At 40.2% G+C, this 27747-nt stretch overlaps 3 protein-coding genes and 2 non-coding genes across 5 annotated transcripts; 3 read left to right on the top strand and 2 right to left on the bottom strand.

Moving 5' to 3' along the window:
- Positions 1–1253: 1253 nt before the first annotated feature.
- fam189b (family with sequence similarity 189 member B) lies at positions 1254–12169 on the bottom strand. Its single transcript, XM_031734023.2, has 15 exons — positions 11780–12169; positions 10672–11632; positions 10516–10572; positions 10002–10109; positions 9738–9851; positions 9492–9599; positions 8065–8225; positions 7841–7940; positions 7687–7759; positions 5681–5978; positions 5271–5584; positions 5148–5189; positions 3555–3730; positions 3310–3450; positions 1254–3222 (listed from the first exon to the last, which is right to left on the bottom strand). Exons 2-15 carry the CDS (start codon positions 10903–10905, stop codon positions 2968–2970), a joined length of 2181 nt encoding a protein of 726 aa, XP_031589883.1. The 5' UTR covers positions 10906–11632; positions 11780–12169; the 3' UTR covers positions 1254–2967.
- A 1674-nt stretch (positions 12170–13843) lies between these two features.
- rab13 (RAB13, member RAS oncogene family) lies at positions 13844–20594 on the bottom strand. Its single transcript, XM_031734083.2, has 8 exons — positions 20004–20594; positions 19248–19308; positions 18101–18161; positions 17892–17969; positions 16177–16266; positions 15791–15856; positions 15615–15665; positions 13844–15517 (listed from the first exon to the last, which is right to left on the bottom strand). The coding sequence occupies exons 1-8, from the start codon at positions 20125–20127 to the stop codon at positions 15446–15448; spliced, it is 603 nt and encodes a 200-aa protein (XP_031589943.1). The 5' UTR covers positions 20128–20594; the 3' UTR covers positions 13844–15445.
- A 1822-nt stretch (positions 20595–22416) lies between these two features.
- On the top strand, positions 22417–27490 carry rps27.2 (ribosomal protein S27). The gene is made up of 4 exons (XM_031734082.2): positions 22417–22511; positions 23206–23314; positions 23716–23826; positions 26408–27490. Exons 1-4 carry the CDS (start codon positions 22506–22508, stop codon positions 26434–26436), a joined length of 255 nt encoding a protein of 84 aa, XP_031589942.1. The 5' UTR covers positions 22417–22505; the 3' UTR covers positions 26437–27490.
- On the top strand, positions 23513–23644 carry LOC116315746. Its single transcript, XR_004199118.1, has one exon. It is a non-coding gene; the product is annotated as a small nucleolar RNA SNORA13 (small nucleolar RNA).
- Positions 24345–24476, top strand: LOC116315745. The gene has a single exon (XR_004199117.1). It is a non-coding gene; the product is annotated as a small nucleolar RNA SNORA13 (small nucleolar RNA).
- Positions 27491–27747: the final 257 nt, after the last annotated feature.

Below are 27747 nucleotides of genomic sequence, written 5' to 3'. Positions count from 1 at the left end.
TGCGAGTGGTTAAATATGGGCGGAGATTTTAAAAGGCTCCATTTGACATTAAGGTGTTTCATTGGTTTGGTGCATCGAACCAGGATGGGCTTTCACAATGGCTAACCAATAGGACTTGAGAAGAGGCGGAGCTTAAGTGGAGTGGCAAGAGTGGAGAGAGGAGTATGATAAAGGAAATTAAGAAATGTCTATACTGTATTATAGTACACAGTAGTATACAGTATATAAGAAAATTATATGATCATATTCAGTATATAGACAATTTTTATACTGTATTTTTAAAATAATATATTACATCTTAGTTTGTACTTATGTACATCCCACCAACATAGGTATTTTACAGTGTCTTGAGCCACCCCTCATTTCTTTCTATTTTGCTTGCATGGAGCAAGTATTTTTTTTAACTGATCTTGAGCAATAGCTCAAGCTTTTTTAAAGGTTTGTTTTCCTTTGGACACTGACCACCTTTTCACTCATTTTCAGTCCAGTCATTGTATCTGGCCATTTTGAGATTATTATTATTATAAATATTTTATTTTATTGTTTGTTAATCCAATTTAATCAGACCGGATTCAAGCATAAAAATGCACCTAACTCATGGGATGAATCAATGTTGTGTCTACACATAACAGACAACTTTGCAAAGAAACAGTTTTAAATTGTATCTTGAGGCTCTTTGTTACTTGCATTCTCTTGGAAAAAAACACAATTTGTTCTTATTCCTTTAGCTGAATCTGGAAAACAGGTCTTTTGATCCACCATTCAATACCATCTGTAAAAGTATCTGATTTGGTTAAAAACGTATTTTTTTCAGCACGACAGTGAACCCAAATACACTGCCAATGCATTACAAGCATACCTGGATAAAAAAACACACACATGATTAGTCATGGACTGGCCTCCTCAGAGCCCAGACCTTAACATTATTGAAGAATCGTGGCTTTATGTTGATAGAGAATTAAATGAAAAAGCAGCCAGCACCCAAAGAAAAGATTTGATTGTCCTTCTAGAAGCCTGGACAACAATCCATCAAGACTACATAAGAAATTATAAGAAAACTTGCCTAAGAGAGTTCAGGCTCTGTTGTATATTTAATATTAGCTAAATAATAGCTGCTTAAAATTGACCTTATACACTTTATTTGCATTTAATGTTTGCATATATTTCAATAAAACACTGAAGCTACTTCACAGGTTATTAGCAAAATATAAATAAATGAGGAGTTGCTGAAGACTTTTGCACAATACTGCATTTTGTCTATCATTTATTTCATTTCATGAAATACATTGACACTGCATTTAAAATCTGGAATAGGTGTCATACTTAGATTACATTTATTGTTCAGGTCTCAAGGCTCTGTCCTGTTAAGCCTGCAATGCAGATATACATTTCTTGAAATAAATTATGTTTTATGCAAGACAGGAGGTAGAAACACAGCTCAGTGCCTTTATAAGTGTATGCATGTGCCTGTAAGTGTGTATGTGTGTAAATCTTTAAACTTAGTTACATACGTATGAGTGTATCCAAAATGTGCCTTTACTGATACGTATTCAGTATCATCACTTGGTGAGCACACCAGAAAGTCTTTCTAATGAAAAACAAAAATCCAATCTGATACAAATATATTATTACACTTCAAAATTCAGTACCCAGAGCTGCCAGACCCATCATAAATTCCCTGTCATGAGAGTATCTGGAAGATTTTTTTTTTTTTTTTTGTCATTCAACTAACCACCAGCAACCTGTAGAGTCCACAGGGACATGTGCTAACACATTTTGTGAAGCCTGACCACATAATAAATTCATCTGTACATTTACTGCGAGAGACTCTTCATATCATCGGAGTACAAGTTACACCTATTTATCTTACAGGATCAAGCTGCTTTAGCCTGTGTCACATATTGAAACTCGATTAAAATCAAATTGGATACAGAGGCATGTTTGGAGCCTGTGGGAGCGCTGCAGATCCTTGTCCTTAGCGCTAGCTATTAAAACAAATACATTTTAACTGCCGACTATCACAGGTCTTGGGTGCAAGGGGAGGAAAAAAAAGGAAGCATAGTCAAAACATGCAGATAGAGACATTCTGAAGGACATGTTACTTAATTACACAGACAGTCAGGATTCAATGCACAAGGTTTCTGCTGTATCGCTGGTTGTAGCAAAACATGCGCACGGGCAAACAAAATGACCGTGTCCAGGGGCCACCCACAGAGAGTACATTTCACAGGCTGAGCATGTGTCTGTGGCGTGCATTAATGTCAGTGTCTGAATGCTGGCTGCCTTATTTTTCGAAGGCCATCGTGTAGGTGGAAAAAGTGTGACTGAATTAGAAAAACACAAAATTAGCAACTCAGTAATGTGAAAACATTTCTCATGTGTTGTCCGTTTATCTTACATTGTACTCAGCTGACTATATGATGATGCATTTTGTTTAATCAATGGAAGACAAAGTAAGAGCTTTCCTTGATCACTTCACCTGAGCGATCCCGTGAATGAATAGCAATGTACAAAAGGGCCGGAAGCATATTGCAACCCATTGTGTAACAGACTGAGAGTAAAAGTAAGTGGTCTGAATGCTAGTTGAGTTCCGTTTCCAGTCTTGTGGACAAGATTTTGAGTACTGAGAGGGAGGAGCTCATTGGTGTGGCAGAAAAGATGCTTCTGGTAGGTTGATCTTGGCCAATCATCTGTAGGTTCTCTAAATAGAGCCCATCAGAAATAAACATCTACAGAGCACTGCACTGCTGTTGATCTGTGAGGGAGCTCTAAGATGTTGTTCACATGATAAAGAGCACCACTAAGTAAGGCCATTTGCACAGCTTGCTCCAAGAAACGGAAGTGAATAAGAGACAAAGGAGGGAAGACAATATCTCAATAGCCTTCTAGATATTTCCCCCTACAGCCCTGTCATCTTGCGTGTCACCTATTTTCCTCCTCCACCCCTCCTTCACTCTCCTCTTCTTTTCACAGTGCAGACTCTGAGTAGAGAGCTCCCGATGACCCATGTGGTGCATGAGGTGTCACTAATCGACGCAGTGACGCTGAGGAGGAAAAGCTTAAATCTCCACAGCTGCGCAGGTGGATCCCTTCAGGCGCCCGGCTGCTGTAGTGTCGGTTGTGACGACTGTCACTGTGGGAATGGTGATGTCCGCGTCGATGAGGATGATGGGAATGATGGTTGGCTTGTCCGCGACTTGTGCTCCAGGGCGTTCGCAACACCTGAAGATATTTTTATGAAGTTGTGAGAAAGGGCAGAAGGTTTGCTGCAAAGGGACATAACAGCGTAATCAGGACTTCTTTTTATACCTGCTCCAAGGGCAAGTGGTTGGCACCCTCAGCTCCACTCCTTCTCTTAGGTCCCTGCCCTGGGCTGCCAGCATGCTCAGATGGGGGTGCCAGGTTACGTTTGGAGCGCTGCAAGAAGCGAGCCACCAGAACCCGAGTGACCTGACGGAAACACAAGGAGATCAGAGAATGAGCAGACTGCACAGCCGTTCATATTTGCCAGCTTACCGCTCCTGTAACTTCCTTCAAGAATTTTTCTGACTTGCCTTAAGGTCTCCGAGAGAACGGTGGCAGTCTTTAGGTAAACGTAACGGTGAAGTGGGTGCAGGTTTGGAGGGGACCTGCACCCCTGTGGCTGCTAGTTTGATGCTGCCTTTCCTGGGCAGAGCAGCAACCGGAGGCACAGAAGTGCGGGGCAACAGACACGCTTCAGAGGACGGGCCTTTGCATAAGAAGAAAAAGAAAATGTTACATGCAGAGCTATAGTACCCTTTTAGCTGATCCAGCAGCAGAGTTGCCAGGTCTGTGCGACAAAACAAGCCCAATGCCAAGTCAAAAATAACCTTAAAAAACAGACACAGGCACAGAGCTGTGGAGACCATTATAGCAACTTGCATAATGCTGATCTGCAGGGGGCTAAGTATGAATAAATGATCTATCTATCCATCCTCCCGTCCTATCCCAGCTGTCATAGGGCAAAAGGCAAGGTACACCTTAGAAAAAGTTGCCAGGGGGAGGCCCATTTACTTGATTTAAAATATAGATCTCTATTCATTCTAGACATTCAGCTAATTTTACCCAACCAGCAGACAGAAAGAAAAAAATGTGACTGCAGCAATATATAGTAGTTGCAGTTTGATTAGCGAGATGCCACAGGAAAACTGTAGATCTCTCCACAGTACAGTACAATATGTGTTATTATACAGCAAGAATATTTTTATTCTTGCTGTATAAACCAAAAAGTCCTGAGCCGATAGAAAACCAAAATGGTGAAAAACAACCTTAACATATACTTAGAAAGGGGGGAAGTGAGGGAAACAACATACAGGTAGACATAACTGAAATTTAACAGCTAAATTACAAACATTCTGACTTTTGCTGCATAAAAAAAACAGATGAAACAACTGCAAAAACACAAATATTGCTGCTGATGATTCAAAGAGGTATAGTGTATATAGACTGTAGGAAGAGCTGCATGGTATTACAGAATGTACCAGACTGTCCTCCTGCTCTACTAGACAGTAAAGAACATACTATTTAGTGTGTCTGATGGAATAATCCACTATAATAAATTAGGCTACCTAAAATCTTATGCCTGTGATGGTGACATTAAGGCCTGTATCATGGATAATCATGGATTATTGCATTTTTCCATGACGTACTGTATCCATGACTTTGCTGTTTGAGCATCCATCCATTGGGGTCTGTCATTTGAAAAAGAAAATGCAGATAAGAAGGCACATTACTGTTTCCACAAAGTGATGTCATTGATCAATATGTAATCAAATCACTGCTAATTTAGATGTTCTGGAAAAGTTTCATAAGTCACGTGCACATGGGGCTAGATCTCCATGTCTCCTCTGAAGCGTAAGTTTCCAGTCGTTGCTAAGAGGCTTTGATGAATGAGGGCAATTAGCGGAAAATGAGCTGAGCTATGTCTCATCAAAACAACTTAGACATGATTTCTTTTGGGATTTCTCCTTCTAATTAGACAATCTCCAGTAAAAAGAGGAAGAAAGGACGACAGAGGCGGTGATGAAATGCGGCAAAGGTTCAGCTCTTTAACTAAGAACATTTGTACATTACACTGCCTGATAAAGTTTACCTCATCTTTAAGGTCCATAGGAGTGAGCTCTTACCTGTGTCTATAGATGCCTTGCTGCTTCCAGAGCCAAAGTCAACTAGAGAAATGTAAGTTCAGACAGGTTATGGGAACTATAAAGCTAGTTTAAGACATGTGTTTATGTTGGTGTCTGACTTACCTGTCTCAGTTGAGGATCCCAGGCCTGGCTCACTGTGTGACCTCACAAGGCGTAGGAGGCCTTCCCGGTCTTTTTGTACATTCTCTCCATCTCTTTCATTCTTCCCAGCTCGCTGGTGAAGATACAGGGGTTGGTGCGGATGGGGTTGCTCACTGGTAGCAGAGGAGGCTTGGATGGCTCCTTGGACTGAAGGGGTGGAGGGGCGAACTCGAATCTCTGGGATCGAGGATTGGTGTTGAGAGGTGCAACTCCCTACTGCTTCCAGATGGGAACAGCTACTAGCCAGGATGGTCTGACGCCGCAACACTGGAGACCTGGATGACAAAACCGGATAATGCCAAAACATATGTTGGTATGTGTTTGCAGTTTCAACTTCTGATTTTAACCCGGCATCGGGCTTTTGCACTCACCTGTATGTGGTGGTGGCTGTGCTGGGTGAGGAGCAAGAGTTGGACCGCTCTCCTCTGAGAAATCGCCTGGCTCTCGGCCCTCCTGCCAGAGGACTCTCTGGTGTTTGAGATGGTGGGCCACCTAAGTTGATATACTCCCTACCATCTCCTCCGTCTCCACCCTCACTAGCGTTCCTGTTACGCCTCTCCCCTTGGTTTCTCAGCCCAACCTCCATGAGGCAGGAGTCCTCAGAGGGGGATGAATCATCAGGGATGTCCACAATCTCTGACATTAACAGAGATCCACTGTCCATGGACACTAAGAAAAAAAGGTAATCCTTTATTATGTAGGGAAAATGTTACATTTTGATTTCATTTATAGGACTTTTTAAATAATCTAAGAAAACTCCTTACTGTACCTCAGCAATAATATTGTCAGTAAAAATTATGACTCATTGCTGGAAAATGAGCCACTACCAATCAGAAGTTTCCAGTTGGTGTTGCATGGTGGATCAAAATTCTAGGGTACTTCTGTGTGATCATAATTTCATTAGTTTTGGGAAGATCATGAACGGCAGTGGCTGAACTGCAGCCCCAAACCATCGCAGAGCTTCAACCATAATTTACAGGCAGCTGCAGATCATTTCACCTGACCTCCTCTGTACATATTATTGATGATTTGAACCAAAGACTTCACATTTGGATTCATCACTCTATAAGACCTAATGCCACTGATTTTCTGCCCAGTTCTTGTGTAACTTGGCATACCTCAGCCTTTTGTCCCTATTTCCCTTGCTTAACAATGGTTTCTTGACAGCCACACTTTCATTGAGACCATTTCTGATGAGGGTTCACTTCTTTTTGGGAATCACCTTGTTGGTGCAAAAATACTGTGTGAACAAATTATCTGTTTTTGTGACAGGCTGTTAATAACAAAGTGTCTAAAGACACAGTTAAAAATGGATTCTTTGTTAAGTTCTCTGTTATGTGCAGATACAACACTAGTTCATCCCTTGAATTAGGTGGCTTTTCATGCCTGAATGGTCAGTCTTAAGAGGGGTGATAAGCATAACCTTAAGCCTAACCCCATAAATAAACATAAATCTGAAAATGGTCAGGCAGAAACTGGACTGAAAATAAGTGGCAAAGGAGCCAATGCTCAAATAAACACTTTGCAAGAACTTCAGAAAGCCTGGAGAAATATTCCTTATGATCACTGAAAAAAAAGAGACAATATGTGGCTCCTTGGAAGAAACAAATAAAGAAATGAGAGGTGGTGCGAGACTTTTACACAGCACTTTATGTTTCATTTTCAGTTTGTCTTAATTTGAAATGTAGATCTGATTAATTCAATATATTAAATGTCAGTGAATACTGATTTTAGTACATTGCTGACATTTTAAAAACGTCACTGGCAGAAGATTTTTAACATTTGTGTTAAATTCAAGGTATAATCCAATATAAAATTAGCCACACTTTATTTTTTATTTTTATTTCTTTCTTTACTCTAGCATGTAGTTAAAAAAAATGTATCTGTCCATCTTGTGGCTGTAGAGATGTCGACCTTTCTGTTGAATTGCACTAGATGGCACTTGGCTTGCAGTGCACAAAGGAACAAAAAGTAGAAGAAAAGAAAAAAACAACCCAAAAATTCAACAGTACTGTCCCGTTTCATAAATTATGACAAACAAAAAAAAGAAAAGATAGACAGAGTTCACACCAGTCATATTTTTTAATAGCAGGCTAACACTGGTGTACCTAAAACATCTGTTTGTGTACCTGTTTAGAACAGAGTATTATTAACATGATTAGTAACACCTATATTAAAATATTATCTTGTGTGGCTTGAAAATGGCTTTAATTAAAATATGTGTATTAGTGAACTACCCCCTTCAAGTTTGGAACTACTTTTAAAAATGATAATTATGTTGATTTTTAGTAGCTTTTCTAATAATTTTCTAATAATAGTTGTTTTTTAATATTCCAAATGCAAATCGCTCTGTAAAAAATATGTTCTGTTAGCTAACCTTCTCCACTGAAGGCGGTGGAAGTTCCTCTCTCTCCAGACAGCTCAGTGCCTTGGGGGTCAAATACTGTGGCCTTGATAGTCACAAAAGACAAGGATCAGCATGTTCACTGAGTCCATCACACAAACACCGATACAAGTACACACATACTTACCTGGCTGGCAGCTCTCTGTCCCATCACAGCTTCATAAGGAGGAGGGCAGTCAGTGGGGTAGAGGGGAACGGGGCTCTCCATGGAGCCATTATAGGTGATGCTAAATGTGGATGCAAAAATATCAATCATTTGGTTTTACAAAATGTAGCCTAATCATGTAAGTGAATGGCTACTAAATGTCGAACACAAGTTATATTGATGCATTTTAAGTGCATGTTTAGTACCTCTGAGCATCTGTCTCAGAGCTGCAGGTGTACTCAGGAGGATAGTAGGGGGGTGGAGGGATGGGTGGAACAAACTCCTCAAAGTCCATGATGTTGGTCAGGAAGGCATCCTGAGGAGTGGTGCATTCTGGGTTGACAGACCGAGAGCGATGTGGGGCCAGCTGGGCAGGAATGAAAAATTGGGTACATCTTTAAAAGATACGGTGTTGTGACAAAGTATCTTCTATCTTTCTGATTTCTTATTTTTTGGCATATTTGTCAAACTTACATGTTTCAGATCAGCAAACAAATTTTAACATTAGACAAAGATAAACTGAGTAAATACAAAATGCAGTTTTTAAAGGATGAATTCAGTTATTAAGGGAAAAAAATATGCAAACCTACCTGCCCTACGTGAAAAATGAATTGCCACCCTTGTTAAATCATTAATTCGTTGTGATTAACATTTTTTGGAAAGTTGAGTTTAATTTAGTCAGCCACACCCGGCCTGGATTTCTACCAAACCTGTTGAATCAAGAAATCACTCAAACAGAATCATTTGCCCAGAGTCAACTTGATGATCCCCAAGAATTTGAGAAAAATATTCTGTGGACCTACGAGACAAAAGTTGAACCTTTTGGCATGTTTGAGTCCCGTTACATCTGCATTAAAGGAACACAACATTTCATAAAAAGGACATCATATCAACGGTCAAACATGGTGGTGGTAGTGTGATGGTCTGATTTGCTGCAGTACGTGGACGACTTGCCTTAGCTGAATGAACCATGAATTCATGCTCTCTATCAGAACATCCTGAAGGACAATGTCCAACCATCAGTTCATGCCCTGAAGCTCAAGCACACTTGGGTTATGCAGGAGGACAATGATCCGAAACACACCAGAATGTCCATCTTTGAATGGCTAAAAATGACAAAATTAAGGTTTTGGAGTTGCCTAGTCAAAGTCCAGACTTAAATCTGATTGAGATTATCTTAAACAGGCTGTGCATGCTGGAAAACCCTCCAGTGTGGGTGAATTAAAAAATTTCTGCAAAGAACGGTAGAGTCTGATGGCGAGTTTGAAAAACTCATTGCCGATTACTGCAAACGGTTGATTGCGGTTCTTGCTGCCAACGGTGGCACAACCAGTTATTAGGTTTCGGAGGCAATTACTTTTTCACAGAGGGCCAGGTGGGTTTGGACGTTTTATTCCCTTAATAAATCATTTAAAAACTGAATTTAGTATTTATTTGAGTTATCTTTATCTAAACGTTTAAACATTTTTCAAAATCAGAAACAGGTAAGTGTGACAAATATGCAAGAAAGAAATCAGGAAGGGAGCAAATGCTTCTTCACAGCACTATATATTTTCTAATCTCTTAAGGCAGCAGTCCAGCACATTTGCAGGGTCCACATTTTAAATGTAAAATGTGCTGCATCTGTTCCTACCAGGTGCAGGAGGTCCAGGGAGAATATGTGGATACTGCAGGTCACGGTGGATAGGGTACAAATGATGGTGGAGAGAATGCTGAGACCACACGCACTGAACAAAAGGTCCTGCAGAGACGATGCATTCAAAAGAAAAACAAAATCTACATCGTACAAGCGTTGTCTTTCAGCATTTTAGGCATTAGTCTGTGTCATCTTTTATGTGCAAAATGGATTTCCAGTGTGGTCAAAAAATATTCTACCTACCTTCAGCTGTTTTCTGACTGAGTGGCACCCATTATCCTGGTTGAGGACCAGCTTTTCCTCATCTGTGGAGCAGGGGTCTGTGCGTGCACAGCACACACACAGACCATTTTCCACCTAAACACATTGGATTGGTGTAAAGCACTAATCGGTAGACCAAAAGTGGATATTTGCAGCTATTCCTGTCACGTTCTCCATGCATCTGGCTAGAAGGGCATCTAAGCATGAAGGTAGAAGACAAAGCTTGCATAATATTGCTCACTGTACCTGGCAGGTGAGCATGGACTTGACCATCTGTGCATTTTGACAGGACAGCATCGAGCCAGCTAGACTGAGTATCACACACACTGCAGACAGCAGCATAAACAGTGACACCTGTGGAGATACACAGAGATGATGTTTGAGTTGGAGCGTGGCATTCAACCAAAGACCACAGCAGGATATCTCATGGTTTAAAATACTTTCAACCAGAGTAAAGAACATGTTCAATGAAAGTGCCTGTTTTAGATCCTGGTCCTGTTTTCGGTCCTGAATGCACTGAAATCTTAAGCCTGCTAAGTGTTTTACTTCATGTGCACAGTGTAATCAAAATATAAAATATTATAGATTTTTTCATGCAGATATAGAATTGTTTAAATCACATTGTAACAAAACACCCCACTACAAAGACCCTCAATTATCAGTTATCTAAGAATGCACATTTTAAACTCCCCCTTTTATGCCAAAAAGGATGAAAAGTTTGAAATTCTCAGAAAAATTTGATGCAATGTGCTACACATACCACCAGCGTCAGAGGTCTCCTCCATGAGATTATTCCAACAATCCCCGATGCCACCACCTGGAAACAAAAAGCATGTGCACCATGAAATACTTCTTTTAGTATATCTGCTGTAACATACTATAAATGCTGTTTGTTTTCAGTACGAGTTACACTTACAAAGAAACCAGCCCAGAATGGACAGGACTGCCTTACGCGGGGAGTGGTGGTGAAGGCCATGCTGGTGAAAGAGAAAGCCAGGACCATTGCTCCCAAGCCCAGGTGGCACAGCCCCAGGTAAAGGAGCAGTCGGGCCCCACCAGGCCCCCGGCCAGACATGCCCCTGCGGCTGTCCGACCAACCCCGGGACCCAGAGGCTGAAGCCACGCTGCTAGAGTCTGAAGGTGAAGGCATGTTTGGCTTGTGGAGGAGGCAGGGAAAGTTTTTACGCTTACAGCGGGTTCATAAAACAAGTTGTGTGGGCAGAAGCACAGGAGAGTAGGAGAGAGAGAGACATAAATGCTGGCTTCAGAGCTCTGCTCTGTCACAGTTATGCACCAAATTCTCCACTGGCAGGTTCTGCGCAATGTCCCATGGTGCGCACTGTAGTCCAGTCAGTGAGTCCAAGAACTTTGTCAGCAGAAAGTTGAAAAAATGAGCTGCTACCACACAGTCGCAGGCACCATACTCACCTCATCTGACGTTTCAGCTTTTACACTTTTAAGTCCACGCAGCGTCTCTTTCACCCCACTCAGTTCAGAAGCCAATGTAGCTTATTTAGTACAGTCTACGCCATTCTGCTGCCCAGCCATTCTTTGATTAAAACGCTAACAGGCAATCTGGGCAATTCGTTTTCCTTTGAAATCTTCACATTATTGCTATTATTACTCATTTGCTTTTTGCTGCTTCCTCCTCTCCACCTCCTCTCGTCCCTCTCTCCCTCCTCTAGCCCGTGGCATTGCGGTAACTGGAGACCCGAGCAGGCCGCAAATTCTAAAGCATCCCAGAGATAGCAGCTGTTCGCTTGTAGTTTTACTCCCAGCAGAGGCGGCATGTGGCGGTCAGTCCGTGCGTCCAGTCTTGAGGAACATCATCTGAACATGTGCGCTCCCCTCCCGCGACCTTTTATCAGCTCCTTATCCTGTCACGGAAGAGAAAAAAAGACGGCGAGGATTTCAAAACCCTAAGATCACCCTAAGACTAATTAGCTATCCCGGCTTGAACAGGAAATAAATGTTCCATCGATTTTTAAACTGCACCAAAATAGCAGCCAGGCTGGAATATTTACCAGCAGACTATCTATCTTTGTTAACTCCACCTCGGAGGTTTTTGCGGCGGTCCACACAAGCACCTAGACCCCCCTCCTCCTCCTCTCGTTCTTCCTCCTCCGCCGCCTCTTTCCTCCCTGCAGTCACGCGGGCATCCCGTTCAGCCCGTGTGTTTGTGAATGTGTGTATGTACCCCCGACGTTTACCTCACAGCCTTTCACCAGACATCACACCAATATAGCCGCTTAGCCTTCCCGTGCCCCCTCATAGCACAGCAACTTAAGTTTATCTTTCATTATTGCTTTTACTCGCCCCTCCCCTCTGCTGCCCTCGCATCTCTTCCTCTGTTTCCAAGCCGAGCTGTGACTCTGGCAGAGGAACGGATCGTGTTTGCAAACCACAACCTGCCCTATACGTGATGACAAGGCACGCAGAACGTGCAGCCAACTCGGTGATGCGGCAGAGAGCGTTAACACAGTCCTGGTGCTGATGCTGGGAAGGAGGGGTGGTTGCCTAGCGACAGGATCCAGCGTTTACTGCTGCAGCGAGGATTAAAAAAACAAAACAACAACAACAACACACACAAAAACCCGAAGCAGTTGCTGTTGGCAGGAGAGTTAAAAAAGAAAGAAAGAAAAAAGAGAAATAGATGGTAGCAGAGATTCTTTGTAGTGAGAATGTGTGTCCTGTAGGTGGCTCGTCTAAAACAACCAGCGATGTGTTTATCATATGTAATGTTTCTTGTTCGTCCCTCATAGTGACTAACAGATCCTGGTGTCAGATTCTCAAAATAAATACCAAGGCTTGGATGATAGATTTTCACAGTAAAAGCCCTAATTTTTGTGTGTGTGGAATGTCCAGTATGTTTTAACCACAGACAAAATAAAACATGGATATATCTTCCAGGTCGGAAAAACAAAGCCAATGTAGAAGTGTTGAATACTCTGAGAAGGCGATAACTTTCAAAACCACTTCCTGTTCTATAGAAGTCACAAAACTGCTTTCTAACTTGAACTCTGTCAACAGTTTCCTGCTGAGTTTAAAGGCTCGGTCACTCATGTCGGGTCGTATTGAATAATAATAATTTTTAATAAGTGTATTTTGTAAATCTTTGTCATATTATGTCTTGAGATGAATCTGTGGTGTGAAACCACAGCTCATTGGCGAACAATGTCTTAATCTCAAGTCCTTAGCCAATGAGCACAGTTTCACAGTTTCACAGTCAGTCATCACATCACATCATTTTTCTTTTTTCTTTTGAAACCAAGATGGTGATAGCAAATCTCAAGGCTTCATAAACCAGTGGATGATGTTACGGTAGCTATGTGCATCTTTTATACTCACTATGGCTTAAATGCATTTGAAATGTCCAAAATAAAAGCCCTCCACTCAGTTATAAGAAAATTATAGCTTTAACTGGGGCTATAACCAGAGGTATGTCAGACAGCCAAGAAACCCCCCAAACCCCCTACAACAAATAAATAAAGTCCCCCATTTTAAAGAATGCTTTAAAATGTGCTTTTGAAAAAATTAAAGCCACCACTTACATGTTGAATACCATGGAATTGCTTTCACACTGAAGAATTTTCAAAACAAAACAAAAAAACCCAACAACACAGTTTTATAACCTATGTCCCTCTTTTCTATACAGTCTATGGACTAGGACAGAGTTTGACATCCCTTAATTGATGTCATTTAAGGTATTCAATTAAAGAAAAAAAGATTTTCATGTATACATGACTGTCTAGCTAAGTCTTTCACAATACAACACTGGATCCATATTTTTCATAAATGATAACATTATGATTTTCAGTATTGAAATTGTGCAGCTGACATTTGGGATCACTGCTCTGTTCTTGAGGTTTCCTTCATTTTTTCCCTTTAAATGGATTCTAAGGGGAGCTTTTCCCTTATCAAGATTGAGAATCTAAAGATAGAGGATGTTGGATGCTGTAAAGACAGTAAAGCCCCTTAAGGCAAATGTGAATACAGAGAATAACATTTATGACAATGCTAGACCAGGAAGGAAAAACTATTGTGTTACTGTGCCAACAGGAACTTAAAAAAATACAACAAACAATATATTTATAGTTTTGCAATTTTATTCCTCAAGCGTCAGGTTTTGCATACAATCTGGCAGGTGTAAGAAAACTAACAATGTGGAGGAAATAACAAAAGAAAACAGAAATTTAGAGCGTGTGTGCAGAGAAAAAAAAGATCTGTCAGAATCAGATGAAGACCTGCAATCAGAGTTATTTTGAACGATCGTCAAACTGCCTGAACAGAGAGGCTGCCATGTCAGATGTCGCTAATATGTGGTAGTGTTTAGTAAGAGCTTTCCCAGGCACTTCAGATAAAAGGCAAGACCCACTAAATCAATTCGCTATGAGGGACACACGAACATGCTGCTGCTTCCTAGGCTTTTACATCCTGTCCATTCACTTGCTTAATCCATCTTTTTTTTCCATCTCTCCACTCATCTTCTCATATTGCACTTATCACTGTCCATATATAATATCTATATCCACATTCTCGATCCATTCATCTATTAAAACAAGGCGTTGTTTTACACAGAACTTGTTTCACATTCAAGTCCAGCGACCAACTTGTTTCATCATTAATGTGTACGTCATGTTTTTACCTTCGCTCTAACAATTCTGGTCATTTTATCATTTATAACTTAAAGCAGACCTCTCATGCTTTTCCTTTTTGTTATGCATATGCCACTGTGCTAATGCCAAAACTTCAAATAATGAGGTCACTGTTTATGCAAGCAATTCACGTGAGCCAAAAACTCAGTTTTATACATTTTTTTCTACTCCTGGATCTGTATGATGTCAGAGACCACATATTCCTTTTATGATTGACTTGGACACACACATATCTCTGTAAGCACAGTAGCCCCACCCACCTCCGATTAGAGTCTTTTGTTTGCAGTGGGCAGCTAATGTGGCTTCAAGGAAAGGTCTGCACAAAGGTCATGCATTAAAAAAAAAGGTGTGAATCATGTAAAGCTACTTTAGCAGAGACCAAGACTAAAAAATATGAATTTGGAAATTAGCATAATAGGTCCTCTTTAATAAATTTGAATTCTCCTGTAGTATTTAAACCTCAATTTCTCAGATTCTTATGACCGCTTGAACTCTAAATAAAACCCTGTGTCCATCATGTGAATCAAAACAGACCACATTAGTGTTTTATGGCCAACTGAGCTCCATAAAGCTGCTCCTGCACATAACACACATTAGAAATGAATGAAATGGTAGCATTAAGAGATATCTGCAGTTCTTTTAAGTGCTGGTGTGCTGTTGTAGGAAGGATAACGTAAGCGAGAAAGATATACGGTTCAGTGACAGCAATGTATGCCATGGTGGGGACCATTTTTTTTTCTTTTTTTAAAAGGTCTCGGAGTCAGACTCCAACTTTTTGTGGAATCATCTCTATCGCAGTAGATGTCACATAAAGGATATGCTCAGTTTGAAAAACTGGGGCTGCTTTATCCATATATTATTTTGGAGACAGCAGAATTCTTGTGGAAGAACTTATAAAGGGAGTATAGTGTAGTTTAACAGAGCTTTAGCACCTCTCTGTTTTTGATATTTGCAAACCCTGCCACATTTTTCCTTGTCAACACAGGCGCTCCTAAGTTTCTATGTTCTTTCTTCCATACACTAGTGAAATCACGTCTAGAGAAGAACGCACTTGGAGGATTTTTTCTCTGTGCTGCTGGTGATTTTCACCTGTTGACCTCCGGGCCCCTGACAAGCAAACAGACAAAGAAATGAAGTTACCGTCATACAGCATGCAAAATTACTTTTTATAGAGCTGCATTACTGATCTTGTGTTGTGACTTACTGGCTTCTTGCTGGATTGTTTTAGTATGTCTCGTGCCAAAGCCAGAAAAGACTGCAGGACAGATTGATTGAAACACAGGAAGAGAGAAAATATAGGTCTGTTGCATATTAACACATAACAAACATTGACAAAAGAGCTACAATAAAACAAGCTCAATGTATGGAGAAACTGCTCACCTCCTCGACATTAATGCTGGACTTCGCACTGGTCTCAAAGAACCTGATGCCGTGATCTTTGGCCAGCTGTTAACAATAGGAACAGAGCTGGTTACAGGAGGACAGGATATGGGTAATAATCACTTCCTGGGTTTTATCTCGAGTAAATTAAGCAACTTGGACCATTTCCCAAGCATTCATGTCCTCTAAAGTTTAAGAGGGAGGAACCCATGCAATAATCTTTCTCACAATGAAATCTTTGCAAAGTAGCACCACAAGATGAATTTTGAATCCATGTACCCATGTGTACCTTACCCTGGATGATCTGTACTACTTTAACTACCATCAAAGTACACCTACACCTCTGCTGCTTCATTACAAGTAAAACAACACAAGTGACATCTTACCTTTTCTCCGGTCTCCTTGGAAACTTTCCGCTTTGCCTCAATGTCACACTTATTACCTAGTAACATCCGACTGACCCCAGCTGATGCATTCTGGGAAAGAGGGAATGTGATTAACTGATCAAAATGACTTCAGCAAAGTGAAGAGAGCGCACAGAGAGCAAAAACCTCAACAGAAACACTAACAGCAGCTGTTTGTCAGCAGAGCGGTTTCTCCCTTTAAACCAAGACCATTTCCCTGAAATGCTCCATTGCCATCTTTCCACAGTTCGTCAGTGCTGCCGTCTACAGTTTGTTTACAGGCAAAACAAGCCGCCTGTTACCCAAAACAAATCTCTCAGAGTCGCTGACAACGTGCGGGCCACAAATAGATGAAATCATAACAGTTGCTTTATGAAAATGTGACTGAATCATTCATATGTTTAACAGCTGTAAACGGACTGAAAACAGCTATAAAAGCCGTTTTCAGTTCAGCTCAGTTGTGATGCTTACATGAAAATGGGTAAAAAACCCCAAAAAGGTAAGCAAGGGCCATGTATATCTGTAAACAATGACACGGGTTATGCATTTATAGCTATAATATGTTCTTAATTTTACTTAACGTAAAGATATAGAACGCCACGTGTTTGCATATTGTCTGTTTAATTGGAATATTAAAATAGGCAGCATTCACTTATTGAAAAAGTTTTTTATAGTTTTGTAATTAGTCTCATTAGTTTTTATTTTTATTTCATTTTGAGTTTTTGCTTCTAAATCAGTTGAGTTTCAGTCATTTTATCAATTTCAGTAATTTCTTTTTAATGGAAAATGTTTAATTTTAGTTTAGTTTCTACTAGTTTCAGTTTTACTTTTAGTCTTTGTTATTATTACTGTGTGTGATGGGCATGTGCCAGTGTCAATAAACACATCTATCAAAGCCTCTCAAGGCAAGTTTGATATGTTTTTTTTAACCAAAGTAACAAATATTTTATTGTATTTTAGTTAGTTTTCAAAGTTCACAAAATCATTTGTTAACTTTAGCTTGTTTCAAAAGTCTAGTTTTTGTTTTATTTTATTTTAGTTAGCTGATTTTTTAAACATCTAGTTTTAGTTGGCTTTAATAACCTTGCTTCCTGCACTAGCTTTAGTTTTTCTTGGATGTTTGAGCAACATTAAAAATCCAACTAAGCGTTCCCGGGTGCGGTGCCTACCCCCAGCTGTCACTGGGTGGGCAGAGGTCCAGCACGGGGCTAACAAAAACACCTCAGTCGACCAGGAGGTTCAAAGAACCTTCTTGCTGTGAGACAACAGCAGTAACTTTCCTTTCATGTTATGCCCTTGTTAGCTTGGCTCCTAGCAGCTAGCCAGTTCTTTAGAAAGTTGTACATCTATCTGAGGTCTCACACACAGCGTGACACCTAGCCGACAGGTGAGTAGAAAACCTCTTCAGGCCTTAATCAACTAAAAGTTTTACTTTGGTTGAAAAACATCATTAACAAAGTGAGTACAAGAGGCCGTGCTGGATAGTTTTATGCTGGTTTATGAACAAGGAAGGTTATCCTGAGGACAATCCCCATACATAATGGCGTAGAGATGACTGTCTCCTGAGTAGAATATGCAGGTTAAAAGAAACATTTTTGCTTCTTTGATTTAAATGAACTGACCAGATAAACTCATTAGCTTTGCGGTTTCGGTCTTTCCTAGTTATCTTTGTAAGGGCTAATAGAAAACCGCCTTACTTCTTTGATGCTCTTCATCCAGTTTTGAATGTTTTCAAAGGACTTCTCGTCAGTGATGTCGTACACCAGGATGATGCCCTGACGAACAGAGAACAGACAGGAGAGAGAGGATTTAAGGAGTCAGTCAAAGGTGCAGACTGAGCACAAAGAGGCAGTGATGTCAGCCTGATTATCCAGGCCTGATTGTCCTGGAGGCATACTGCGCTCACCATGGCTCCTCTGTAGTAGGCTGTTGTAATGGTCTTGAATCTCTCCTGCCCTGCTGTGTCCCTACAAAAAGCACACACACTCAGAATCAAAAAGATGCTGCAAGGTCTTTAGAATACTTCTATCATATAAAAAACCTGGAGTATAGCAGAATGCAGAAAGATGCATTTGAGGTGAGACGCTACAGGCTACAAGCTACAGGGTAAGTTTGCACTAACAGATACTTTCCCACTAAAATACTTCCACTAAGAATATTTTTTTGCATCACAGGTTTTCTGAAACTATGTGTTAACATCAAAATGTATAAATTTAAACTCTTTTGCAAACTTTTACAGGTGAGAAATGTAAACATTCGATGAAGCAAGGATCAAAGTTCTTGTTTGTATTTTGCTGGCATCCCAGAGCCAATGGCTTTTATAGAGGGGATTTTGGATCTCTCATTTTCTGTACTCCATAAATCAAAAAGATCTGTCAACAGTCATAAAAAGTTTATTTTCACCATGTATTCAGAAAAAAACTTCTATAAATTTGATTCTGAATTATATATGAGCAAACCTCTCTTTAAAAAAGAAGAAAAAGAGCAGAATAGAGAGAATCGCTCAGTAATGATTGATGTCTGTAGATGCAACTGAAAAGGAGAGATTAGGCTCTAAAATGAGGGGAAAAAATCATTTTGAGAAACTGTTTTGTAAAAATCCATATATTTCTTTGCTGTAATTGTAGACAGATTAAGTGCATGCATTAAGAGGAATTTATAGCAAGATTAAACACATTTAAGTTTGTATTTTAAATACTTCCTTTACATTGATCTGGAAGAAGGAATCAAAACAGGCCAAATCTGACTGAACAAAACCAAAAAAATAAACGTGTTTTTGCCTGTGCTGGTATTTGACGCTGCTATATATTCTCTAGCAGCACCCTTAAATGACATGGAGTAGCTCTCTGTGGTGGCCATGTGTGATGGACTTGGACATGAACCCTGTCATAAAATCCTGATTTGGACAAGAAGAGGGAGGTTCCTCCTTCCTCTCAGGAAAACGAGCCGGAGGCAGTCAGAGGGCAGAGAAAGATAACTCAACAAATCAGGGTTTATCTGCCTCACCATATCACAAACCGTTTGCAGACAAACAACCACATGCCACTTCTTACCAGACTTGCAGTTTCACTTTCTTTCCATCCACTTCGATGGTTTTTACTTTAAAGTCGATTCCTGGGAGATAACAAGAGGGGGGTGGGTGGGGGCAAAGACTGGATTAAATACCCCTATTGGAGACAAAAACTCACACATTGCAGTTGATATGAGTCACTCTCACTCAGGTGGCGACACTGAACACCCGCCCACCTACCCCCCAGGGAATTACCATCCACAAGCAGACATAAAGATCAGACATACAGACCTGCAAACTGCTACAGACTGCTGTGTTTTTGTGTTTTTGTTTTTTCTGCTGGATGGACAAGCTGACAGACACAGAGACAGTGCGGGGCAGAAGAGGGGGTTGACTGTGCAAAACTGTGCATGCCAGAAAGCCAGCCATTCTTCTGGGAACGTAGAGATGGTAAAAGAGATAGGAATGAGGGTGGGTGGACCCTCTGTGAGCCAAATGAGAGGAATGAAATCTGAGGGAGAGATGGGGGAGAGGGTCAGGGAAGAGAGAGCATACACATTCAGCAGGGAGAAAAGAAAAAGAGAGAGAGAGAGACTAAATAAAGAAAAGGAAAATAAGAGAGCACAGACTAGTTGGGACATGAAAGCAGTCCGGGAAACCAGCTCGCACAGTAAACAGAGGCAGAACGGAGCTTGAAATGTCAGCAAACATTTGTCTTGCTCATATCCCAAGTTTCACAGAAGCCAATCATAAGCTGGCGCAGGAATGTCGCAGACTGTAATTCAAACATTAAACGTACCGATGGTGGAAATGTACGTAGAGTTGAAGTTGTCCTCAGCAAAACGAATGATCAGACAGGTTTTTCCCACTCCGCTGTCCCCGATGAGTAACAGTTTGAAAAGGAAATCATACTTTTTCGCCATGGTCGGAGTTGTTCTTCAAGCAGAACTCAAAGCAGGAGCGGGGAAAGTTTGGTTTGTCTCTTTACCGGAGATCTTTCTCATCCACCACCAAACGCGTTAAATCTCGATTTCTTTTCCTTGTGAGTTAAAAAAAGCAAACTCCTGAAAAGGGGCGCTCCATGTAGCGAGTGGATCCACTTCTTTTTCCTCTTTTCACTCTCAGACTTGTCACCGGTAAATTCCGATCCTCCTCCGTGTTGTGTTTGGACTGCGCAGGATAAAGTTGTACAGACTCTTTCAGATCAGCCCTCATGTATTAAAGTTTCATTCCGCTGCCATTAGAGAGTCGTTATTATCCCGTTTACAAGCATACCGGGGTGGAAACAAGTTTATCCAGTCTGCAAAAATACCACTTTAAAAAAAAAAAAGGGAACTCGCTGTCGGCCCCAATCCCACATCGGCTACGTGTGGGAGAGCTTTATGGGAGTGAACGGTTCACACTCCGCAGGCACTCACTCCGCACGCACACTAGGTGGCACCATTTGATCAGTAATCACGTGTGTATGGACCGTTACAAGTGAAAAAGTGGGTTTAAACAACGTGTTCTTTCTCTACATCCTCCATGGAATAAAATAATAACAATAAAAAGTCCTCGTTCCTGTAAAAACATCAAACCAGTCGAAGGTCATAGGCCTATTCAGCTTTTGTATCTGTAGATAAATGATGTAAAGTTATAAATGCACAGCTCACATAAATGGTATAGCTACACTGTATCCGTATGAACATCTGATCAACTGAATAAAAAAAAATACTGTAAAACTTTTTATATAGTGCTGTATTGTTTTTTTGTTTCTTTGTTTTGCAAACAAACACAAAGTGTTTTTGAAAATATTTGATTTTAAATCACTGTCAGTACATTGATGAGCTGACTGCCAAAAACGTTGTTTGGGTATTATTTTCAAGCACTTGTTATGCTCCCAGCTTCTAAAATATGACATTTGTTACCTTTTAAAAAAAAAATTTAATTTATAATCTATAATCATGGGGTTTTTCTTGTTGAGAAATGCTGTTGGATAACTCTAACAGCATTTCTCAACTTTGATTCCTTCTCAGTCATTTGATTATTAAAGGAAATAATCAGGAATTGAGGCTAAAGTAAGAAATATTCAAAAACGGTAAAATGTCCTTCTGCATTCATGTGATTCTCCCTCACTGAAGAGTACTTTTACTTAAACCTTTACTTAAGTAACATAATGCAGGGCCTTTACTTGGAGTACATTTTAAGTGAATACTTTGCACCCTTAATAAGACAAAGCAATACAAAGATAACATTGTTTATGAAGCGTAATCAAACAACAACTAATGTTCTACATCCATGCAAGAAAGAGACTGTTGGATATCAGAGTCATCGTTTAAAATGTGACTACCAAGCATGAAAGTTGGCCTGGACAGAAGAATACACTTAAAATGACACTTTCTTAATTCTGCTCAGTGCTTTTGTACCTCCAGTCTAACCTGCACCACCTACAGGAAGAGAAGCACACTGAAATTGTAAACTTTCCCTAGGTGTCACCTGCAGGTAACAACAGTTCCCCTCTGACTTTCTCTCAGGTGTTTATGTCTTTAGACCAGAGGTCATTTTAGTTCATGGGCCACATACAGGCCAGTCATTGTTTGTCCGGACCACTAAAGCCAACTTAGATTTATTTATCTAATATCTCTGTTTGTGTGTTACCATCTAACCCTGCAGATTAAACCGGTTTCACAGAGGCACAAAGCTTTTTACATGTAAAGTATTTTGGAACATAACAAATTATATTTCTGTCCTTTATTTTCCACTCCTAGTGGATGCTGACATCATTACATTGAATTTATTTTATTGAGTAAAAAAACAACATGTTTTTAAAGACTTCTTTAGAATTACACTTTGAAAAATCGTGCAGATTATCGATTTGGGGCATTTGATTGCCCTGTCCGGGCTCCCCTGACTTATGACAAAATTATTAAACTGAGCATACTCACACGGACACACTTAAATATTTAAGCTCGAGTGTTTCACGTGTAGATGATGAGGGGTCTGAACTACTTTTTCAACAATTCTAATTGTTGAAAAAAGTATTTAAATTACAGGATAATCGTCTGCTTTGTCAGGAAATCGCTATACAGTTAGAAGATTTAATCAAATGCGACAGAAAAACACATGGAAATTGTATTCACGGTGTATTTACACGATTAAGTTATTTTCAAGCATTCATTTGATGTTATCTAACGGATAATTTCACGTAAACACCGACGAGGATTTTTATTTTTTCTTCCTCCAGGTCTTCCTCCCACTCAGTCAGCAGTTTCCGGTACGTGGACAGCGAGTCTTTTTCCGGTGAGAGTCCAAACACGCAGACATGCCTGTGAGTAACAAACGCGTCTTTGTACCTCTTAACTTGCCTCAGTCGATAAAGTGTGTTTTTATAATACGGTTAAAATATTTTACAGCTTAAAAAGTGCGTTTAAAAAAATCCGTCAGCAATTTTTTTTCTTTAATGTAAACGTAAAGATCTGAACGAGCGCAATATGGCGAAACACGTGCTCAACGAGCAGCCCACGAGGCTCGCTGACAGCACACAGTATAGCTTTAAGTCTCAGCATTGACTGCATTTAATGTCTTTATTGGGGAGGAAGCTGGTTAATGTCGCGCATTAATGTTAGTCAGCAGTCTGATAACTGGGTGTCGTGCTCGTCTGTTTACCTGTGACATATGTTGGGTGTTTTGGGGGTTAATGAAACTCTTAAAGATGTTTCATCTGGTTCCTTTTTTTTCTTTTTGTTTTGCATCGGCATCGCTGAGATTGCTTCAAGATTATTTCGATAATTTCATCTGAACACTTTCCAGTTTCCTTATCCGAGAAGTGTAACGAGGTCTCGACCTTTGCCTCGCTGTAACTGAGGCCTACAACCGCAGCAGTTTAATTACATGTTAAAGTCAATTCAGCACCTTCCGCCTAATTTTTTTTCATTAATAATTTATTTATTTATTTATTTTCTAAGCTCGTGGTTTTAAAAAAAAAAAATTAATTAAAATGTTGCTTTCCTCCCCCCCCCCAGCTCGCAAAGGATCTTTTGCACCCAACCCCCGAACAGGAAAAGAGGCGACACAAGAAAAAGCGTCTTGTTCAGAGTCCTAACTCCTATTTTATGGATGTCAAGTGTCCAGGTCAGTTTACTTATGAGTAGTACTTAAGATTTAAATGGAAAAATGTCCACTAAGAATAAGCACATTTGCTTGAGTACTGCAGCTAATTACAGTTTTAAATCAAAGTGGTGTATTTCCCATTTGTAAGTCATGGTGCAGGAGAAGTATTTAATGTTTCAAAGAAGATTTTGAGCACTTCTTCCTCTCCTGTGCTACATTTGCCTTTATGTGTTGCCCTTTCATTGCTTCGTTAGTGATTGGGGTGTCAAGTAAGGCATACAGTGACGGTTGTGGCCGTTTGTGACATGAGCTTCAAGTGACTCTTCTACACAGACGGCTGCAACGACACACCAGTCACCAGAAGTACTCCTGACATCATCTTGTTGTTGTTGTTGTTTAACTGGTTTGTGTGCTGTTTGCAGGGTGCTACAAGATCACCACAGTCTTCAGTCATGCTCAGACTGTAGTTCTGTGTGTCGGCTGCTCCACGGTCCTGTGCCAGCCGACAGGAGGGAAAGCTCGCCTGACAGAAGGTACAGGGAAACCAGAAATCTCAACTATATGTGTAGAACTACACAAGTAGCACCGGTGGTACTGGATCATACCTGTGCCAGATGCTTGTGCACAGCTGAGCACAAGATGGTGATGGTGGCACTTAAAGATTTAAATTTGGAATTCTTTTGGAGCATTCTCTAATGACAAAAATAGAGAGGGGGAAAAAACTTTTAAACGCTTGTTTTTAAAAACATTTTCGGGAGTTTTTGTCTAAATCTAATATTTTTTGCATTTGATGCAAATTTAGACCGAAGCTACTTTTAGCTGCCCCCATGTTTGTTTCAGCAGAGTTGTGTTGGGTGGTGTTCTTCCTGATGTAATCTAGATTTGTCTCCCCTCTGGGGTGACTGTTGCTCTGGATTGGCACTACGTAAATAAAACTGAATTATATTTTAACGACCCAAGGCAGAAGCTTTTCCCAAAAATCCCCAGATTTTGCGGCCGGAGATGGGTGGTCGAACATGACTGTACACACGCTCAGTTACTCTTTCACATTTGCCTTTGTGTTGCCCTTTCATTGTTTTCTTCATGAACAGGGTGTCAACTAAGGCATACAGTAACTCTTGTGGTTGTGAGAGGAATTCATCATCACTGATCCATTCCTACACGATCAGCTGCAAGCACAACTTTTCATTTACACACATTTTATTTTATTTTTTTAGATTAACAGGTAGGCCCAGTATAGATTTAGGGTGATGGATCGTCTCTTCTATTTAATAAAAGATTCAAAAATTGCTCATTTCCAGCTTTGTATTTTTATTGTTGGACTCTACTAGCCTGAGCTTTTACATTGTTGTAATTGGTAAACAGTTAATGCAATACTTTTGTTAACATCCTTGAATTAAAGTTGGTAGTTAACGTCGTGATTTAAAATCCACTCCCCTGGTGTACAGAGCGAATTATTTAAAAAAAACAAACAAAAAAACCCGTCATTGTTTAAATATTTATGGACCTAACTCTGTGTGCTTTTGGACAGCTTGTAAAACAAAGCTGAATAGGTCTCCTTTAAAGAGGACATGAAATGCTACACATATGAAGGCTACTTGAGTCCTGCTCTCAAAAAGTGACAGTTTTAACTGTGTCTGTGAAGCTGGATTTAAGAAACAAGTGCTTAAAGTTTTAAAAACGTGTTTAGCGCCATCTTCTGTCAGTACGGAACGTGACGTCATGTTGTTGGTTGGTTGCGATAATAGACTTACTTTAGTTTGTTTGCTAACTAGTGGCACAATCAATAACTCAGAGGTAAATAAGGACGCTACGGCTAAAAATTAGTTTAAGGAGATCACTTTTGTGCTGTCCCTGGGTGCAACAATGAGTTTTATGTTAAGCATACACTTTCACTGTCTGTCTTTTTAGCAGAAATTGGGTGATCGTTGTTTGGCTAGCTGCGCTAAGATGGGAAAATCCAGCTGTTAGCTGTAATAATCGGGTTTGTAAAGCACTTTATAAATGAGGAGCGTTTGGAGGAGAGCCTGTTTGAGACACCAGGCTGACAAGCTGGAGTCCAGCATTTCCAGCTTTTCCTTATCAGGCTGGATGTACCGAGCTGTGCAGTCACGCAAAGCAGATGTTCACATGATGCAATCAGCACTTTTCTGTGCAATAAAATGGTTTCTTTTCCCAACACAGCCAAGCAGTTTACAATAAACAAGTCACTACATGTGTATCACACCAAAAACCTAACTATTTCTTAACAAATGTGACTGGAAATCCCAACACTCATCAGCATGTACGCAGGGAAAAAATCTCCACCTTACAGTCTCCTTCACTTACATTTCGGCTTTGCTTTTCCTCACTTCTAAACTGAAGTAATCAAGTCAGTGAGATGACGTGAGGAAAATACAAAAGATCTCCAAAAAGTGTGGCATCTTTTCCTCTGAGCCTCGACTACTTTTTTTTTTTTTTTTTTTTTTCCCCCTTTTGCACACATTGACCTATTTTCCCTGCAGACGTGGTGATGGGATTCCTGGTCGTGCTTCGGTAAGAAACATAGTTATATTTGTGGTGTGTATGTAGTGGCCTGGATGTGCTTGAGAAGAGGGAGATTATTTTATTGCATAAAATAGTGGCGATCGCATCAGCTGATTGCACCGCTCAGCCTGACACCCGGCCAGATGAGGTAAAATCAGTTTCTGTTGGTCCGTTTAACAACCTGTCACCTGTATGTAAATTAGCCTTTATATGTGTAGCGTTTCATGTCCTCAAGGTTCAAGGTTCAATTTTACTGATATTCTCATGGTCACACCCACCCTGCACTCTGCTGCTGTGGTAACAGGAGCTTCTTAGCAGGAACTCTCTGCAATAAAACGACCAGTGTGGTGGTGATTCAGCCTTTGTGAAGGCAGATGGTAGCATATGCATCTTATCTTAGGGAGTCAGTTGATACACCTTACTGTACTGATTGGCTTTTGCAAGATTGGCCGTTTTTATAGGCTGTCAATATTTATGGAGGATTATAAGGTTATAATATAACCAAGACTTCTCTAAGTGTTTTATAATAAAGCTGTTTTGTTGATTTCTATCAGTGTCTGAGCCACAATCTCTTGCCTCTTTCTTTAGGATGCTCATTCAGGAGGAAACAGCACTAACCTGATCAGATGTGGTTCGACATCCTTGAGGGAAGAGTAAGAACTTGATGGACATCAAGTGACACTGCCATAGAACTGATGCAGGGAATGGGAAATGGCTAAATCATGTAATATAAGAGGGAGTCTATCTACTTAATATGCAGAAAAATGCCTGGCCTTGTTGAGAGACCACCAACAGCTTATGATTCATTCTTCACTTTTAAATAAAGTTTCATTTGATAAATAATCTCGTTAGGTATCTTTCAATTCATCATTTTATCTGGAAAAACACATCTTTTGTCCGCTGACAACCCTTTAAAGATGACACGATGCATGTGGGGTTTCTGTTTGTCTTGCATTTATTTGCATTACACCTTTCATCAACTAAGCAATGATTTACAGGAAGGTGTGGTCAGAGATGAGGCCCAGCACTAGATGCAAAGTTCCCCTGGAAACAGGGGGCCAGCTCTAGAAAAGGAAGCAAACTGTGGCTACGTCTGAAGAAAGTTGACTTGAAAGAGTTGTGTAAAAAGGGCACTCTGCATGAATAATGATTAATACATTTCTTGTGTCCTATGTTTTTAATGCCACAGTGATGTCAGCACTATAAAGTAGGCGATGATGTCAGTGGCATCAGTGCAGGGTTCCCTCAGTCTGAATGAGGGTCGATTCAGGGAAGGTCACTGTTTGCTTTAAAAAAAAAAAACCCAGGAAGTTAATTAAATTTCAGTGAACAGTGTGGTTGTGCATTTATGTGTGTTTGCGAGCTTTCTGTGCAAATGATAATGTGGGATGAATTCTTGTCAGGTTGTGAAAAATCAGTCGCTCTGAAAGGACCGACACTGCAGGGAGCAGGTTGTGGCCGCAGGTTACTCTCACCTGTGGTTTACGCTTGTGCGCACGTAGGCCCTGTGCACAGCCTATGTGACAGCAGTGATTTGTACACTGAATAAATATGAAAATTAAATCAGGAGACGGAGGGATTTGATAACTTTGTTGTTGCTATGGTTACATTTTTATTGTCTTGCTTGTATTGGACACTAACAAATAAAATTATGGTAAACAGGAAATGAGATTCTGGTGTGCCTTGTGTTTATTGAATGACTAACACAGGATAAGCATTGTATTCTATATGATCTTTTTTAATATTAATGCCACTGTTACCATTCTAATTTTCTATTTTATTCATACTTTTAATCATATAGTACCCTTATACAACCACATTTTCACTATTCAAATATAAGGGGTTTAGATTTAGTGTGTAGGCTTTTATAAAGATGCAGAAAAAGTCTTGAGGCACCCCTCACTTTTTTATTTAGCTTTTTTTTTTTG

This window comes from Oreochromis aureus, linkage group 11, assembly GCF_013358895.1.
Source record: "Oreochromis aureus strain Israel breed Guangdong linkage group 11, ZZ_aureus, whole genome shotgun sequence".
Classification (NCBI taxonomy): domain Eukaryota; kingdom Metazoa; phylum Chordata; class Actinopteri; order Cichliformes; family Cichlidae; genus Oreochromis; species Oreochromis aureus.
This window is presented reverse-complemented; position numbering and strand designations above follow the sequence as displayed.